Source organism: Crassostrea angulata, chromosome 7, assembly GCF_025612915.1.
Source record: "Crassostrea angulata isolate pt1a10 chromosome 7, ASM2561291v2, whole genome shotgun sequence".
Lineage (NCBI taxonomy): Eukaryota > Metazoa > Mollusca > Bivalvia > Ostreida > Ostreidae > Magallana > Magallana angulata.
In genome coordinates, this window is record NC_069117.1 from 41,338,245 (window position 1) to 41,357,916 (window position 19,672).

General features: G+C 32.5%; 1 protein-coding gene across 3 annotated transcripts; it reads left to right on the forward strand.

Moving 5' to 3' along the window:
* The first annotated feature begins 41 nt into the window (after nt 1-41).
* LOC128191770 (ORC ubiquitin ligase 1-like) lies at nt 42-12,318 on the forward strand. Of its 3 annotated transcripts, none has more exons than XM_052864052.1 (7): nt 42-194; nt 5,519-5,654; nt 6,367-6,458; nt 6,579-6,797; nt 6,940-7,028; nt 7,353-9,585; nt 9,902-10,097. In XM_052864052.1, the coding sequence occupies exons 1-7, from the start codon at nt 108-110 to the stop codon at nt 9,956-9,958; spliced, it is 2,913 nt and encodes a 970-aa protein (XP_052720012.1). In that variant the 5' UTR covers nt 42-107; the 3' UTR covers nt 9,959-10,097. The 3 variants fall into 3 exon arrangements, with proteins under 3 accessions (XP_052720012.1, XP_052720010.1, XP_052720011.1); XM_052864051.1 differs by having other exon boundaries at nt 56-194; nt 7,353-9,334; nt 9,902-12,318; XM_052864050.1 differs by having other exon boundaries at nt 55-194; nt 7,353-12,318.
* Nucleotides 12,319-19,672: the final 7,354 nt, after the last annotated feature.

A 19,672-nucleotide genomic window follows, 5' to 3' on the forward strand; every position in this document is an offset into this window, starting at 1 on the left:
AATAAATGTTAATATATTTCAAGTATTATACAGCGATAAAATACACTTTTTATAATTAAAAAGCGAATACAGTATTAATCCGCTATTTCCGCCTATATTTTTAAAAGATGGCGGCGGACGTGAAAGCAAGACAGGACAAGTACCAAACAATAGCATTTACTTTGCCCATTTCCTGTCAAATATGCTTGGGGAAGGTATTGTACATTGCAAATTAACATTTCTATTGCTATTTCTAATACACATCTTACGAATAATGTTTAGGTGGATTCAGCTTTATTTTACTTCATTGGTTTCTAAGGACTCGGTTTTTTCCCATGCTTCTGGCCACTCTTTTTTATTGTAATTTTGTTGCATTTTTTCGCTAGGCCTAGCTATTTGTATACTTACAATTTTGTTTTGTATTGATCGTTGTTCTTTATTTTTTTGGATATTTTTATATTGTGTTATTTAACTTTACCTGTTTACCTCTGAGCATTGCACAAGAAAAGACCAGTCTCGTTTTCTTTGTAATTTTCTTTTATTTATAGAAATTAAGGTATCCGATGTACAATTGAGCCTGAGAGCTCGAGATTTCCCGAGATGAGCTCGGTAGATTACGGAGCTTGAAATAAAATTTTCAAAAAGTCGCAATATTTTTTATCTAACATAATAAACAATAAAGAATAAACAATTGATGCATAAAGTCAGGCAATATTTTTTTTTCTTGATTTTAAAACGAGTTATTTTAACTTTTCCCCCTTACACTGATTGTGACGTTGTAGCAGCTTTACGTCATTTGCCGTTACATGACCTTATTTTTTTACCGCGGCGCTCATCCAATAACGTGAAGGACAAAAACCCTAATTTATAAAGTTTGCAGTGCACAAGTCACGTATTTCGTCGATAAATACTGAGTAGGTCGTTTTAATCATTGATTTCGTAGATATTGTGACTGTACATAACTTTAGGGTAATCTGGTAATTGTATGGCCCTATTCAATTAGTTCAATTTTTTGTATACCTAATTCCATGATACATACAGAGTGTTTCGGACTTAACATTTGTATAACGGCGTATTTGCTACTAACTATTTTAATAAGTACCATGCATACGGATTTCATGGTTAAAATGCTTGTATATGTTTATTATAATTATTGTGTTTAAACATCTCCTTGTTATTTTCCGTAAATCAAGTTAACAAGAGTCAAATAATGGAATTTCTAATTGTTGATTGAATTTTTTTTATCGGGATTCCAAACAATTTTCTTCTCTCGCATTTCATATTACATGTATGTGCATGAACGGTACATTTTTCACTCTTGTTCAAATCGCTGGATTTTATATTATTCAAATAATACTAATAGATACTGATTCCGACTGTATGCTTTAAAGTCAATTCGTTTTATTTTGCTGTTTACATAAAAGAGGCGCGTCACCATCCAATGAAATCAAATACTCAAAATTTGATTGACAGGTTCAGCCAGATAGCCCATGTCCGATGTTATGTGTGGTATTTGTACACAATCTTATCGTGTAAAAAATGCATGCTTATTACAACATCACAGTGTCATTTATGGTTGATTCATATTTGTTATAACTGTGTAAAGCATGTTGATGTATTGTGCATTCCACAATTGTACCGATACGGAAACATCGTAGTCAGACTTTATCGGCAGTGTCCATTTTAAAACTGACTTAATTTTTTTTGTTGAAAAAGAATACAACTTTGAGTAAAAGATAATACAATGTATATTGTTTTCTACGAGTTAAAGGTTTTGAATGAATTCTAATAAAACATTTCACACGGTTCTCGCACGCTTTATTCGTAACGCTTTACACACCTCATGTGAACCACAATTCACGACTTTGTTGTATTAGTAACAATATTTTTTGTGCAAACACTTTGCTGAATGAAAAAAACCTCAACAATTTAGATTTTTAATTATAAAATTATCAGTTTTTAATCGTAAAGGAAAAGAAAACAGAAATATTACCAGGTTATGGCAATATGCGTTGGATTATGAATGTGACAGCTGACGTGGGGGGGGGGATCGCGTGACGTCATGGTAATTGTAAAAAAAAATCTCAAAATAAAAAAAGATATTGATAAAGGTAAACAATTTATTTCAAAACATTATTTTTATTAAAATATGTTGGCAATTTTTATTTGGTAAATATTATTAATGATTACACATGTTTTCGTCAAAGAAAAGTAGTATTTTACCGTGCGTGATTTGCAGCGCTAGAGTTACTTCCCCATAGTGACTTGGTGGGAAAAAAATCTATTTTTAAAAACTACATACCCTTACCTATCAAACAAGTACATAGAATATATACCTTACCGGGCATCATTTTTTGGTCAATTGTACATCGGCTTCTGATTTAATTGAGTTACTTTGTTTGTCTATTATTTTTCTTTTAATCTAAAAGAAACCCTTTTTAGTAAAAGTAATAAGATTCAAACATTTCTAACAGCAAGCATAAAACATTTTGTTTTCCATTTCTGTTTTTACTGTAAGATATTTTCTTCCTCTTTTATTATGTATGATATAATTATGGCAATTTCCTCAGAGTTGACACTCACAAGAGCTAACCACATTTCCCATGAACTATAGCACATATTTTGGCAAGCTTGTGCAAGCACCTGTTCTGGTGAACATTGCATGAACAGGCCTCAGAGGGTGCATCGATTTACCCAAAAGGACCCAAAGGGAACACAAAAGGACCCAAAAGGAACTTTTAATGTTCATTAAATGCCATAATTTACAATATAAATGTATTAAATATTGTCTATTTGGGGGAGAGTTGTTTAAAAAATTGTTCTGAAGTGTAGGGTGTTAGATAGCCGCTATCTAAGCATGTTTTATTCATTAAAACATACTTAATTTGATAACGTTGCCTAGCTCTTGCCACATGGGGGCCACCCATTTTAAGAGCCAAAATTTAGTATTTTTGGAAAAACAAAAAGCCAAAGTTCCAAATTGTTAAAAACTGTTAGATAAAAAAAATACATTACAGAGGTAGTTAATTTTTTTAAATGTAAAAAAGAAACCTTTTTTTTTCTTATTAAAAAAATAAACAGTTTACATCATTATTTTAAAAGAAAGGTTTTTAAAAAAGAATAGCAAATAAATAATTTAGGTACAATAGAAATTATGTAAAAACAAGCACTAACATATACATTCACGCACCATAAACCACTTGCAACATGCAAAAAAAAATAATGATAATAATTTTAAAAAAAAACCAACAAACAAATAAGTCAAACGAACATAAATTATAAGAGCACTGAAAGGTATTTACAAAGCACACCTATTTGCCAAGACAAAACAAGCTCCAATATGCACAATCGTATATATGCAATATTAAGCACTAAAAAGTTCCTATATGCAAAACAAATAAACGGCTGAGTGTAATGAACATCAATTCTGTTAGCACTAAAACATATTTACAAGGTACGCCTATATGTCATAAAAAAAAAAAAAGGTGAATTTCTTGATAAAAAGTTAAATCGAACTTGGTCAATATTGCATGTGGACCAAACTGTTCTCGTCGCTTTTACACGACGTGCTACCAAGGCCCAGACTCAGTTTATCCAAGCATACAAATTTGAACCAAGACAATATACTAGGAACACAATTCAAATGACAATTCAATCTACTAAACATATTTACAAGGCACATCTATAAGCCATCGAAATTATTTCTGATTTGATTTCATTCTACAGACTCTTATGTGGATCAAACTGTTCTTATCGTTTTTAAACGACGCCCTACCAAGGCCCAGACTCAGTTTTTCCAAGCTTTTTTTATTGCTTTTTCTTCATCACTACCCACTTTTAGTCCAGATGGAAATCATAGCTTTATAATTTTCCTGTTTTTGTATGTAGTTGTAGTAACGTATGTGAAGCCAACTGAATTGGCGATGAATATCACTATCTGCTTCACTATCAATACGTACTAAAGAAAAAGCTAAATTAGAATTTCTTTACATCATGATTTATTTTAAAATTCATTATTTTTTTTCAGTTCAGTTCATTTAATATTAATTAAACAATCATTTTAATCCAAATCCTAAACAATTAAGATATGTTCCTATACTACTTCAGAAAGCCGATCTACAGCATTCATCTTCATTCATCTTTTATTTCCTCTATAAAGAGATACAGAATTAAGAATTAAGTTAATTAACACATTAATCTATGTACAATTCAGATAATGTTAAATGAATGAATGCTAGAATAATTACGAATTGAATTGACTGAAATAATTTGGGGAAGCCATATCACTAATCAGCTGTTAATATTAGAATTATTAAAACAACAAGGTAATCATCGTGTTGTTTTAAGAATTAATGGCACGTGTTTGGGTTGCCCTCCGCTATCCATATAATTATCTCATTATATTATAATTGATATTAATGGGTTATGCAGAGTCGATAATTTGAACTGTTAAATATCTAATGAGCTATTTCATTGTTGTGTATAAAGTTAAATAGGCTGACTTTTATAAATTCATGCCGATGATAATTATAATTTCATCATGCATTTTATATAATCTGAGTTTTTTATCTACATGTATCAATTTTAAGCAATGCCAATATTGGTTTAAACAATATTTTATTATGTAAAAAAATATCACATAATAGGATTGGGCAGCAGGCAATCTGCCTATTTGAGCCCTCTCCTTTAACAGTCAATTTGACAAACATTGATGGTACAATGTAACAATAGAATATAGTAGAGAAAAATAAAGGAAAAAAATAAAATAAAAATAAGTGGAATCAAAATGCCAATATTAGAATTGAATGAATTGAACATATTTTATTGATTAAATCAAACGGATTAGACACAAGTTCTAAATAACTTAGATAGAATAAGTATTCTCCTAATAATGAAATTTTATAAATATTGCCAGTAATAACGTTAGATATGAATACACATAAATATAATCAACCCAATTATGCACGATCATTTGATTGGATAAACATATAATTAGTAATTAGTTAATTACATTACCAAAAATAATTGTAATGAATTTTAAAAATCAATGAAAAATAAACACAGAAAAAGATCTTAATTGCAACATTTTTATTGAAATAAATATAAAATCTTTATAAAATCATTCCCAGTAATTCCTTTTGGGTCCTTTTGTGTTCCTTTTGAGTCCGTTTGGGTAAACCGATGTACTGGCCTCAGACGGAGAAGTATCTGCATATTATAATTTTTCTTTATTTTTTTTTAAATGAAAATTTTAAATGTATGAATATAAAATATTTCAATTGAAATTTCAATGCAATCAAGACCAAACAATTATTCTTATCAAGCTAAATAATGGAATGGTAATTTTTAACTTTTTTAAAACTTTTTTGTCACTTGGATATATGCCAATATATACTGTAGCATAATGTTAGAAGTGTTTTAGGACTTTCATTTTATCATATTATTTCAAATTATCATCATATTTTTAAAATGGAAATTGATAGATAGTTAGAATTAAGCTAAAAAAAATGTGTTAATATGGTAGGTTTTTAATATTTAGGTTAAACAGCCAGTGTTATGTCCAAACAATCATGTGTTCTGTTCTGGATGTATGGATGTGTGGTTACAGAGAAATAAGCAGTGTCCTGCATGTCGAACACCAATTACTCCTGGAAATCCGGTCAAAAAAATTGCAGGTACTTGCATTATTTAAACAATAAAATGCTTTCTTTGGTGATTCATTCGGGATATGAAGGTAGCGACATTGCAGGAAAAATACATAACCCGCAGTAGCGGGTTATAACGCGGGTTATGTTAATTTTTCCTGCAATGATCGCTACCTTCATAACCCGCATGAATCATCAAGGAAAGCATTTTATTCTTTATATTAACATCTCTCTTTAACTAATTAATAAATTGATTATGAAAAGTTAGTAAAATTCACTAAATTACTGTTAATGTACATACCATGTAAGTACGTAAGCTAAAAGAAACAGCCAAATCGTCTCTTGTTAGACTTTGAGTCTGGCATCATCATGATTATTTCGTGCAGTCCGTGAGTTTACTTAGGTCGCTGTAGAGTCAGACCAATCGTAAACAGGGCGTTTCAATTTCAGTCCTGTCACTTTCAGCCGCTGTAGATTTCGACCAATCGATAAATGGGGCGTGTAAATTTCAGTTTGCTGTTTCTATAGAGCTATGAATTCACTATATTTTTCCGTAAGAAAAAGAGGAAATTATACATGGTAGATGTAAATATAGCAAAATGATATCAAGTTCACATCCACATATCTCCAATTTTGAAATAATAGTTGATTTGATTGTAATTTTTTTGGTTTATGTAGTTACATTTAATCTGTACTGAAAGTTTTTTATTAAGTAAAAAAAAATAATTTGTAAATCCCACAGGTGGTTTAAGCCATGGTCCAGATGAAAAAGATAAAATGAGTAATCCAGAGCTAAGAAAAGCAAGATTTGATCTCCTCTTCAAAGAATATGAGGTAAGTATTGACTGTATTACAAAAGGCAGAGTGTGTGTTACAATACATATTAGATAATGAACAGCATGAACATACATGTATATATTAGCACAACAAGAATGTCCAAATCCAACATTTTAGGAGGAATTTGAAAGACTCTCTGGAGAGGTGCAGCTTCTCAGGACAGAGAATGAAGTGTTGCAGCAGCAGGTTCAGAAAAACAGTGGGACGAAACAACTGGGACCAAAAGAGGAGTCCAGATATTCTGACAGCTCCGGGGTACTAGTCCTAAATAAGAAGCTGCAGGATGCACAGAAAATCTATGAAAAAGTCAAGTCTGAGCTCAGTAGAGTTAAACAGGTATTAGATTTTTTTTTCAATGGGAAGAAAGTTTATAAGTATATTTATCAATTATTTGTGTAAAAAATAATCCATGTATTGCTGTTAAAGTTGGGTTTTTTTACGTGTAGAAATATGAATGTTTGTTTTCTTTCTATAATAGGAAAACAATTCACTGAAAGATGAGAACATAAATCTGAATAGGGAGAATCAGAAGCTGCGACAAGAGATCGGGAACAGATCTCCTCATAGGTAATCTAACAATGTGTTCCATATCACAGGCAAATAATTGTATTGCTTAGATTCTGCTGGGTATACATTATTGTGTGATAGATATAAAGTGCAATTTAGTATTAATTTTCCTTTAATTAAATTCTTTTATTTAATCGTCTACTTAGCGTAGAAAGAAAACTGATATCTTTTGCAATACATGTACTTACAGTGATGTCTTTTTTAAAATTTATTCATACAAATAGTTATCTGGGCAAAAATCTATCATCTGCAAAGCACTTATATTATAATTGAATACCTGTATTAACACACTCGTTTACATTTTGATGTTATTTTATTTCACAGGTATGGCAGATATACTGTAGCAACACTAGAGGCAAAGATCCAGACTTACGAGAAAGAGGTTGGCCAGCTAAACAAGGCTCTGGAGAAGAGTGACAAACTGATTGAGGAGCTGAATGAGGAGCTAGACACCTACAGAAGTAAACCCAAATCCGACTACTCCTCCCAATCCAGACACTCCACACTATCCGGAAAATCCAGCCTCGAGGACTTGAACTTGAGGACCTCTTCTTTGTCTAGTAAACGGTCCCTCGAGGAACCACTGTCCTCCCAGCATGGTTTGGATGCGGATCTTCCCTCAAAGCGACAGCTGTTCTCGGATGACAGAGAGTATAAATCTAGTCACAGAGATTACTTGAATGGTGAGTTTTATAGCTCCTCTGATCTGCATGATTATAAGGGAAATGAAAAAAATGGTGCTGGAAAAAACTCTAAAAGGGTCACTTTTGATTTGCCGAAAAACGAAACTGTGTCTTTTGACTTGGAGATGCCTAGCCCATTAAAAGGAAACCGAAACAGTTCTAATGGAAGGTCGCCATCCCCCATCAAAGGTGTTTTAAAGAATGGCAAGAAGTCCAGTATGTCAAATGGTGACGAGAGTCTGAGTCTTTCAAAGCCTGAGTCTCTGGACGACAGTTACCAAGATGGCAGAAGAGGGAAGACAGCAGTAACAAGACTGGAAGATGAAGATGACTTTTACTTATCCAAGTATTCCAGGGACTCTAAAAGCACTAAAGACGACAACCACAACTACAGGTACACATCTGGAAGGTACAACACTGACCCCGTACAGAAGAGTGAAAGTTTTGACTTGGATTATCCCGCCAAATCCAGGAAAAGTGACCTTTATGACCATGTGTTGGATGATACAGAAGCAATTCAGTCCGAGCTGGATGATCTAGATATATCTATTACCCCGGATTTTACTGATTGCATGAAGCTACTGAACAGAGCTGAAAAGAAAGTTAGCTTGGGAACCCAACCAAGTACATACTCCAATTCCAGGAAGGACAATTACAAAGATGATGAATATTTGGATGATTACAGGATGAAAGACACTTACAGGTCAGATCCATTGTATCCTGACACCAAATCATCCGATCCGGGCAGACCTCAATCCGACAGCAAATATACATCAAAGTATTACACCTCCTCAGAAGACTATGTCCCTAGAAGCAGTGCTCTGCGATCAGAGATTCCCTCTACAAGATATTCCAGCAGTTCATCTGCCTACACCGACATTCCAACATCAACCTTAGAACCGTCCAACTTGCCAGTTGCTTCTGGTGGTGGATACTCGACCATCTCTGGTTCCAGTATATCTACATACAAGCCCAGTGCTATAGACTCTATGAAAACCTCAGATTGGGATACCAAGACCAGTGACTACAAGTCCTCAGTCAGTGATAGATATACAGTTCCTGGAGAAAATGACAAGTTTGGCGTTGACCAGTATTCCTCATCAAAAGACAGTTTATCCCATAATGACCGATTTGGTGTTCAGAGTGACCTATCAAGCAGATATAGCTCTAGTACCTATTCATCGACTTTAAATTCCCTTCCGCAGACATCTAATAGAATGGGAAGTTCTGATGACATATCCACACCAACCAAATTGTCCACTCTCCGTCCATTGTCTCAAAGCGGTTTCAGTCGCAGTCCATCCGTTGACAACCTTTTCATGTCGTCCAAATCTTCCACACAAGGAAGTAAATTTGCAACAGCAGAAGACATTCCAACCAGCACCTACAAACCAAGGTTAAGTCTGCAAGGGTTTTCATCCAGCTTGGATTCTTCTGGTAAATACAAGCCTCTAGGAGAAAGGCAAGGTATGTCCAGTCTGTCCTCTTCATCTGACACTGGGTCTGGATCCAGTCGGTTTTTAGCCTCGTCCCTGCCACCAAAACCCGTAAGAACTAGGTCTCAGTCAGACATGGGTACCTCTGTCTCTGCGCTCAACTCTGCTTCCTATCAGCGGGCCAAGGGTAATGCACCATCTGCAAGTTTTGAAACTTTCACCACTGAAAGCACAGTCACTGCACAGAGACCGCCATCCTATCCTGTCTCCTCATCCTCATATCCATCAGAGCCATCTTCCACCGCTCACCCTCCGCCTTTTATGGAAAATAACAAATACACCAGCTCTTTTGTTCCCAGACAAGATGCACTGGATGCTGTTTCTACTAACAAATTTACTAACTCCACAAGTATTGTTAGTGCACGGGGGCCAGTCAAGGCTAGTTATTCTTACACTGATTTCGATATCGGGGTTAATCCCAGAAACAAGTCAAACATTTCTGATCTTCCACTGTCAAACAGACTTCACACTAGATCAAACAGTGTCGATTTTCCTTTAAATAATAAAGATTCAGAATCTTATACCACCAGTCAGAGGTTCGCGTCTTACGATGATCAGTATTCAACTGCTGGTGCTTCTTACAATATCGATAACAGACCTGTGCATGCCTTTGATAGAGATCTACATAGCTATGACACAAATGCCGCAGCAAATTATGTATCTGCAAGCTTACCTAATTCTGTATCATTGACAGGTGGTTCGACCCTGGATGACCCAAACAAGGGAAGATACAATTCCTCTTCGTACATGACATCATCCCAGACCTCTGTCACCTCAAGCATTACTTTCTCCTCATCATCTCATTTATCCACAGCCCCATCATCATCATCCACCTCCATGCTGCCCCCAACATCCACCTACACTTCATACCAGGTCTCCAAGTCCCTGGATCCGATACGAGAGTCCAGTGCCAAAGGCAACAGCTACCTCTCCAATACATCCACCACAGGCGACATATCGCGCTCAGACTCTTTCTTACCGGAACCCAAGAAGAGGCTGTTCGATTCCAACGACGACCTTGATATGTCACTGAGCCCGATTAAAACTACAAGAAAGACCGACAAGTACTGAGGACTTGGGAGTAGTTGTTGAAAAAGCTAGTACAGTCATATTTTGGTGCTTATTTGAAATCCATGTAAACCTAACGTGTTTGTATGCAATTCTATGCAAAGTTGAAAAGTTTAAACATTCCAAATGACAGCACTTTGCTAGAATAATTATTTTTTTTTTTATTTATTTATCCCTGTAATTTTGATTATTGACTTCCAAGTTTTAGTTTGATTTGCAGCAGTGCTGACAAATGCCATTTTGTTTAGTTTCAGTATTTTTATGTAATTGAGTTTAACTGATATATCAGTGAACATGTACCATCTTATTGCATTTAATTTTAGTCTTTCTAGATTTCATGTCCGCCATGTGCATGATTTCTAACAAAGAGAAGCATTTAAAAGCTGGCAAGTTTGCTTGCAGCTATTGTTATCTTTGCTGTGTTTCTTTCAACAGTTGTTGCTTGGAGCTCAACTTTTTTATGTGTAGGTTGTTGTTTTTTTTGTTTTTATAGAAAAATCAGTTTTACTTTAGTATTTAATATTTGTGAGCTGGTAGAAAATAGATCATTCACATGCCTTGCATTGTTTGTTTTAGACAACAATTTTACATAAGAAACTCATTTACTACTGTTGTTTTTTTTAAAAAGATATTTGATAGAGAGTTTTTGTATGACTGTTGACAGACAATATGTCCCCTACTCTCATGAATTTTAAGCTCTGCTTTTGGGTTTTTTAACTTCAGTCTGAATTCCAATTTTACAACGAAAAAGACTACTCTTTGGAAGGATATATTTTCTTGTAAAATAGATAAAATAGTACATCTATTCAAAGTAAATCTGAAAAGTTTCACTTGCTAGAACTGAATCATTTCTAAATGTTTTTTAGAAACAATATATTTTGATAAATAACAATATTGAAACTTTCCGGTACATATATGAATATATATTTTTTTTTCCCCCCTGGATTTGCAGAATTTACATTATGTAGAAATATTCACATTTACCAAAACCTTTTTGATAGGAGTATTAAGGTAGTTTATATAGAAAAAGATATTGTTTACCAAATTAGATATTTTCACTCAATTGCTAGATGATTTACACTGATTCTGTTGTTGATTTAAGTGTTTACATCTAGAAAAGATGTCTTTTTTTTTTTCATTAACTCAAGTAACAATGTGTTCATTGTTCTTCATTGTAATATTGGGTTGAATACTGTAGATTCCTTATTTTACGCGAGTACTTAATTCCGCAATTCAACATTATGCAACATATCGTGGTATAAAAGATCGTGAACAGCGAATTTTTTATTATTAATTTGAAATAGTTTACATCTGCCCGAAAAATAGAAGTGAGATTTTAAAATCCTCAAGATTTGCTTCGTGCGATTTAACGCGGATATTAATTCCTCGCATTAAATTTGGAATCTACAGTATTCTTTGTGTTAGCTTATTGCACAGATTTGTGTATCTGGACATGACCAATCATTCAATCCCAAACCAAAGAAAAGTTTTAATAACCAGTCTACGCATTACAGTACATTTACACGTGATTTCACAATGAGAATATTTCTTGAATCTTAATGATATTTGGTATTAGGTCCAGAATGTAACGAAAAGCACATCTGTATAGCTTTAAATAAACTCCGGAGTTTATAATTCTAAATTTTTCAATTCAAAATATAAAAATGAGTATGCAGCACTGAAAAAAAAAATTAAGAGAAAAAGGGGAAAGGGGGGGGGTGGTCTTAAATTGTAAGCAGAAAATAAATAGATATGATTCTCATTTACCAAAGCCTCTATCTTCACTCTCTCTTCTCCTTTCTCTCTCTGTCCTCCCCTTCTCCAATAGATATAAAATTATGAATGTACTTTAACAATTTAACAAGATTTTGTCAAATTTTGAGTAATTTTGCATTGTTTGAATGAAGTATATAACATAGTTTGTATCTCACTGTCATGCCAGTATTATGTTTGTACAGTTCACCTGTTAGATCTTGTATATTAATACTTAATTTATTATTGCTTTTTACAATATTTTATGTAGTAAATAGATTATAACACAGACTTCCTTCTTCCTGCTTACTTGTTCAGTTTCAGAGGGTTACTGAATTCTGATGTATTTGATATCTAAAAATGAATTTATCCTACAACATTAGGATCAGTATATTACATGTAATTATCCCAGTCATATACAGATGAGCATTTAAAATGAATGTTCATTTCATGTTGAAAAATATTTCATGGAAATATTTACCAATAGTTTTCCGTTGGCTTAATTTTGACAATCAAATGTACCAGTATTTTTTCATGGGTTGATTTTGACAAACTTTTGACTTTTCAAAATTAAAAATTTCAACAAAACTTACTCAACAGAGAAGTTGCAGGAAAGAATATCAACCCTTCGTACTTTCTTATAAATTTCGCTTTTATAGTGAACAGATATGATTTTCACAACAAATATTTTCTTGTAAATTTTGAATTTACTGGGTGGCATTAAATTTAAATTTTAATTAATGTGACAGAAACCTCAACAATTGAAAAGCATTATATAAATAGTGCCTGTTTGGGAGGATAACTGTTGAAATTGACACCCCAAGTAATCCATTGTCAACCGACGCGAAGCGGAGGTTGACAATGGTTTTCGAGGGGTGTCAATTTCAACAGTTACCCTCCCAAACAGGGACTATTTATTTTATTATACTGAATGTCTTCATTTTAAAGAAAATTTTACTGCTTTTTATACAGAAATAAAGTGAATTATACGGCGAACCGTACGCGCATAATTTACGCCCATGTAACAATTCGTTGTCTTACCCGTTGCCAAGTGTGTTGCTAACGCTGAGGGTAATAGAACGGATTACCATCTGCGTCTAAACCAATCAGATTTCAGTATTTAACATGAAAGTATAATAAAACATTTTGTCAAACCTATTTAAAACACAAGACAATGTAGACCTACTTTTATTTGCGTGCGAGTAAATTCGCTTATTGCGTGGACCCTGAGGTCCACGCAGAAAATATATAAGCGAGGTTAAACCGGATGCTATGGGAAAAATTCAGCCTGCGCAGGAGCTAGCCTGGTTCCTGTGCGTAATGGGTAGCTCAGGGAACCAGGCTAACACGTTTATCTGAATCGGATCGGAATTCCGTGCCATATGCACATATAAGTTCAAAGGCGCTGTAATTGTAAAGTTGTCGGTAAACACTCACTCACTGTACAGAAACAAAGTATTCCTTTTAAAAAAATGATTGGCATGTGATATGAACTACCAGTATTATGAAATAAGTTAATGTTATGCCGAAACTACAACATGCATCAAATAGCATAATTTGCAATGTTTTGTTGTTTTCCGAATACACATGTAACTTAACGTAGTCGAGGCTAGAGAACTTCCCGATTAATTTGTTTTAAGCATTTAATTATGTCACTATAAAAGTTTGAATCTCAAGAAAAATGCATCAAAATATGAAATTTTTAATTTACACAAAGCTGTCACTGCATAGTTAACAAAGTAGTGCGAATCGTAATGTGTGCGCAAATAGTAGAATTCACCGAATGCCTGATACTATACATGCAAACTTCATTCATAGATAGATCAAAATTATTTTAGAAGTATGAATCCTTTAAATTCTGAGATAAAAAGTCAGGGCTATACATACATGTATACGTAATACAATGTTAAAAGCAGAGGGCTAGAGTCGGTGGAATCTCTGATAATCTACAGGCTTTCACGTTTTCGTTGTAAACGCATGCAAATGGTCCACGTTTTGTAGTCCTTTTTTTAAGGACAGCAACTTGTTTAAAGTCGCATAGATTTATAAGGAAATTGCGAAATAAGGCGTATCAAGGTTTGGACGTCTCCTCTCAACTTGCGTGACAAAGCATGATGGAAATCATTTTATTAATAAAATGAAATTATATTCATTATTCAAAGGACCATGCTATTGTATGACTTTCAAGAGTACGCTTTCAATTAAACTATTGGATATAAATTTTATTGTAAAAAATAAAGTTTATGATGATTTTTGGACATCTAACAAACTAATGTCTCTTAGACTCGTATAAATTATGCCGTTTGCTAGTCAAAAGGTACACCTTTAATTTTAATCGAGGAATTAAATAAACACCAGCAACATATGAATGTTCATGTATGGACACGCATAAACCATTTATTGAGCATTACGAGTTAAGTTCATCCTTTGTTAATATTTATCACCAAAATCCTTCGAATATGGTTCAAACATGTAAAACTTCCGGTCCAGTCTATCTTGAGCATTTCCTGTTTTTTTTGTATTTTTTTAGAAAGCATGCAGTCTGTATATCCAAAATCATTTAACGTAGCCAGTATGTAACATGGCAACATTTAATATAAAAGAACTAGATCTTCAGTTTTAAATGTTACATTCATATTGCTCATTTTTCCACACATCTTGAGGAAACAAGAGTGAAGTTTCACTTCTCATGTTCCTTTAGAAGATCACTTATAAATACATTGTATATAGACGTAGTTCACACATAAACTGGTATTTTCCCAAGGTCTGTTATTTACTTTATTAAAATACAATAAAATATAACCCTTATTCCCTACACGTACTATAAGTTCTTTTCTAAGGAAATAATATAAGGCAGCAAAACTATTGTGGCTCCTTTTGATCTATAGATATTTACATTTTTCAGTGTCACCACAAATCGATGTCGTAACGTTTAGTCCAATACATGTCATCAACGACAATTTTTTTGTTTATCCAACTTTCCTAGAGAAACTGCAAAATTCTTATGTTCAGCTTTTATGTGCAGACAATCTATCTTATATAAAAAGAACAATGTGTATATTAAAACTTATTATTATTTGTATATTCATGTTTATAAAGTGGCATATAGGTTCGATGGGCCAAGTGTTTAAAAACACGCCATTTTAATAAATCATTTACTTACTTACTGACTCACTTATTTTTAAATCGTACGATGTCTTAAATTCTACATGCATGTATAATAAGGTGATCAAATATGGTCGAGCCACGGGCATCTGGCGTTATATATTTTTCTCATAATAAAAAAAATACTCCGCTTTCCTACAGTGTAATAATACACTTATTGTATTATTAGGAAAGCGGAGTATTTTTTTTTATGAGAAAATTACATATCGTCAGATGCCCGTGGGTTGGGCGTGATCAAATCTATCATAAAGTTCTTCGGGCTTAATTGAATTTGATCATCCCGACTGTATTTGATCACCCCATAATGCTCAGAGAATCAATTCTCTGTAGTGCTAGATACCTACATATGTAGATTTGCTATTTTAGGTATTAAAAAACGCCTTTGAAATTAGTTTTCTCAAATACACATAACAATAGCACAAATCACTGAAAAAGTTCATTTTTTATCCTTGAGCAAAAAAAATGTAAATCGTACTTTTACTTTAGGCAGAAAAATCAAGAAACCGCGTATTTTAGTTTTAAAATATTTCAAAACCTACATTTTGAACAATGCTGTATAATTGATCTTTGTATTATTTTTCTTTCTGTAGCGTACTAATGTGAAACTGATGTTTCTTTTCTGTAATGGCAAAGACCCGAAATTTTTACTTAATCATCACTAGTGCTCAGACTTCAAGCACATTGGATATCAAGATCAAATCAAACGGTCAAATTTTTACCTCGGTCAAATATTGAAAACCTTAATTCTTCTAAAACCTATGGTCAAATTATTTTGATACATTTTGATGACGAGGCTTTGGTAATTTAAAATTTGAATTATGCAATTTTATTTTAGAAACCACCGCAAATTTTCGTATTAAAAGGTAATTTACAAGCACTACTCTTATAATTATGTTACATCAGAATGTACTGTAATTTACTATTTTAAATATAGTTCAATTTCGTTAAGCTAACAGTACAAATCTTTGTTATATTTTTAAAATTAAAATTTTGATAATGCAAATTAATTCCATTTTACACTCTGCAGAGATGATATTAAGGTTGTAGGTTTGAAGGAATGAGGTCAAAAAGTGTTAGATAAGATTTTTTTAAAGTATATGTCCCAAGAACAAAATACTAAATATTTAGTAAAAATTAAATTAAAGAGAATTTGTCTACTACCTTAATATTGTAATTTAAGCGATCACAACACTGAGCTATCTACAATGAAATTTAAAGTGCCCCAAAAGTGTAATGTAAGTAATTAGATATTCGAAGAAATCTTTGAATGGAAAATTCATAGGCCCTAATATTTTTCAAAAATAATTTTAAATTTTTATATATTTTTGTTATACAGTCATTGTTCAGTATCGACTGTGCAAGGGAATATACCGGTATATAATTGAAAAAAGAAACCTTTGTTATGGTTAAAAACAAAAGAAATTATGAACTTACCTTATTCCTCTATATACATGTACCTTAATTAGAATAGTCAAGTCCCTGAGATATATTGACATTCAAAAAAAAAAATTCATTTTTCAAAAATAAAATTCAGTTTCTTAATTTGTTAAACTAAAACATTTGGGGAGTTCTTCACGAATGGCAACACAGAACGGTATACATGTGTTATAAACAGCTGCAACTACGGTATTTAAAAAACAAACTTTTTTTTATCAAATATTCTTACTTTTTACCTGGTTACCATAGAAACGATTGTCAATTTTTATCTGTAATAATAATTGTGTTTTTTGGAATGAAATAATTTCTTTTTCCTGTTTCTTTATCTTTTCTTTTCTGTTCTTTTTTTTATCAGCCAAAAGATTTATATATTAAAAAAAAAATTAGTTATACATATTAATATTGTAAGGAGACATGGTTGAGGTTTGAGTTGAAAATTCTAAAGAAATGTTTGAAGACATTCCCGACTTTTAGCAACGAGGACGAAAGATTTTCAAATGTTGTAAAATTTATGGCTGTAATTTATTGCTTATAATGTGAATTTAATCTGCGCTTCCAGTTTGTCAACATGACAGACATATGATCAGAATTTAGTTGCATTAAATCATCATGCACTATGTTAATTGCTTAAGCACTGTCTTAGACTTAAGTACCCTTAATGTTACCAGCCCCAGGAATGTATGTGTCTAGAAGATCCCATTTGAAATCATATCTTCGTTTACCGCTTGATGCTGTGTTATTTCCTTGTCTTTTTTATGTGAATAATATGTTTAAAGTGGCATATCTATGCTTACTGTTTTTTGATATTATACTTGGAAATGCACACATATATCACTATAAATAAATAAATTACTTACTTACTTACTTACTTAATAAGCTAAATATGTCGTACTTAATGGATGTTATTCTAAGGTGGTATGGGGCAGCTCCATATTATAAACAATTAAGTTGAGTATATTTTCATAAATGTTCTTTCCCGAAATTGTTACCTTACATGCAGCGTAGCGCAATGCTTAGAGCGTTAACTACGAATTTGTAAGTCATGAGTTTGAATCCCGCTGGGATTATCATAATTCTTACCCCCCCCCCCCCCAAAAAAAAATCAACATTTTTTGGTCAAATATTGTAAAATTTGAAAATTCTATACCGGTGAGAGAATTTTTACTATTATGTACTTTATCCACATAAATATCGACTGCACCTTCAGTAAGAAATGGATTTTTTCATCATACTACTACAATAGAGTTGTAAACTGCTGTCTACAGATTGATTTTGAATAACGCATTTAAAAGTATTGAAAATGTAGAGGATAAATTCCAATCATTTTTTACGCATACACGTGAATTGTTTATGATTATGTCTGAGAAAATATTCCTTTCTTCTTACATTAATAACCCGATTACTTTAAAAATACCAATAATTACCAAAAAAGGGTTTCTTTTAAACAGCTTATCTTTCTGACAAAATTTGGGTCTGTTTTCCAAATGAGTTAAATACGGCATATATATAAATATATATATATATATATATATATATATATATATATATATATATATATATATATATATATATATATATATATATATATATATGGCTTTAAATAAATAGCGGCTGTTAGATACCGTTTGTTTCAAAGTGGCTTAGTTGTCATGGTTAAAACGGCTAAAACGGGGGGAAATAGTTTGAGGACAAATCGTATGCGTTGACAGCAATTCCGGATATTAAAAAGAAGTAAGTACATGTAGTGCAAAAAAAAATTAATTTTTCAATTTTAGAAGGGAAATTCCCATTGTAATCTCCCGACATTTGTATGCGTTGAGACGTACATGTATGTTTAACACATATTTAAATTAGATGAAATTTAATATTTGTAAAATCTCTCATTTCTGTAGACTTTCCATTTCTTTGGCGCACATACACTAATCGTATTTATTGCAAATTATCCTCGACAGGTTGCGAAATACTTGTATACATTGAATACATTGTATTCATCTTTTACACGCAGACAATATTTATTGTTCAGAAAGTTAACATAACTGTATCGTATTAACTCTTAAATCAAAATAAGGGATGCAACCTCACGAGTTTCAATGGAATCTTTATACTTATATACATGTATGTATATTTCATTTTCAATCATATCTTTGTTTACCTGTTGACGCTTTGTTATTTTCTTTTTTTCATTCATAATGTGTTTCAAGTGGCATATAGGCCCGAAGGGCCGGGTGTTAAATCTATGCTTATTACTATTGATATTCCATTTAAAATTATGTACACGTCACTATGAAAAATGTTAATCACTTAATTACTTACTTACTTACTTACTTACATAAAGTATCTCCAACACAACGGCATGCGTTGTGTTACGTCAAATACTCCAACTGGCTGAATCTGTAAAAAAGTCGACAGTTAGTCAAACAATGGAACTACGATTTGTTAAAACAATATCTCACGCTTTCAAGATAACAAAGAGTTTTTTTTTCTATTGTGTGACTATAACAACGGATTTTCATTAAACAATAAAATTTGGAAATTGTGTTTTAATAAAAGCGATCACAAAAAAAGTTCACGGAGTAAAACCTTATTAGGCCTAATCAAATAAGACTTCATCTGTATTCTATTAATTTAGTCTGTAAAAAATTTTGAACAAGGGATATATCATAAATTTTAATTTAACCCCCCCCCCCCCCATTTTTGTTTAATCCATGAAACTCTACATCGTCGGATACCCACGGGTGATCGCGTCTTTTACTTATCACCGGGTGACCGCGTCTTTTACTTATCACCGGGTGATAAGTAAAAGACGCGATCACCCGTGGGTATCCGACGATGGAAACTGTAACGCTATAAACGGACATAAGTGTTCATATTTGAAAATCGCAATGATCCGCTCATTAAAATCTAAAAGAAATAATGATTAAAACAAAAACGAAAATTAAGTAGAAGAGAAAACGCTTTTTTAAAAAAAGGATTGAAAAATTTTCCTATTCAGTTTAATTTGTACATTTTATAACTGCGATATGAATGATAATTATAACTGTTG

Bases quoted from the DNA above. Each gene is read 5' to 3' on its own strand.
- LOC128191770 (XM_052864050.1), top strand. From the start codon at position 108: ATGGCGGCGGACGTGAAAGCAAGACAGGACAAGTACCAAACAATAGCA. The intron at 5,655-6,366 runs GTACTTGCATTA...TAAATCCCACAG, and splicing joins TCCGGTCAAAAAAATTGCAG to GTGGTTTAAGCCATGGTCCA. The intron at 7,029-7,352 runs GTAATCTAACAA...TTTATTTCACAG, and splicing joins GGGAACAGATCTCCTCATAG to GTATGGCAGATATACTGTAG.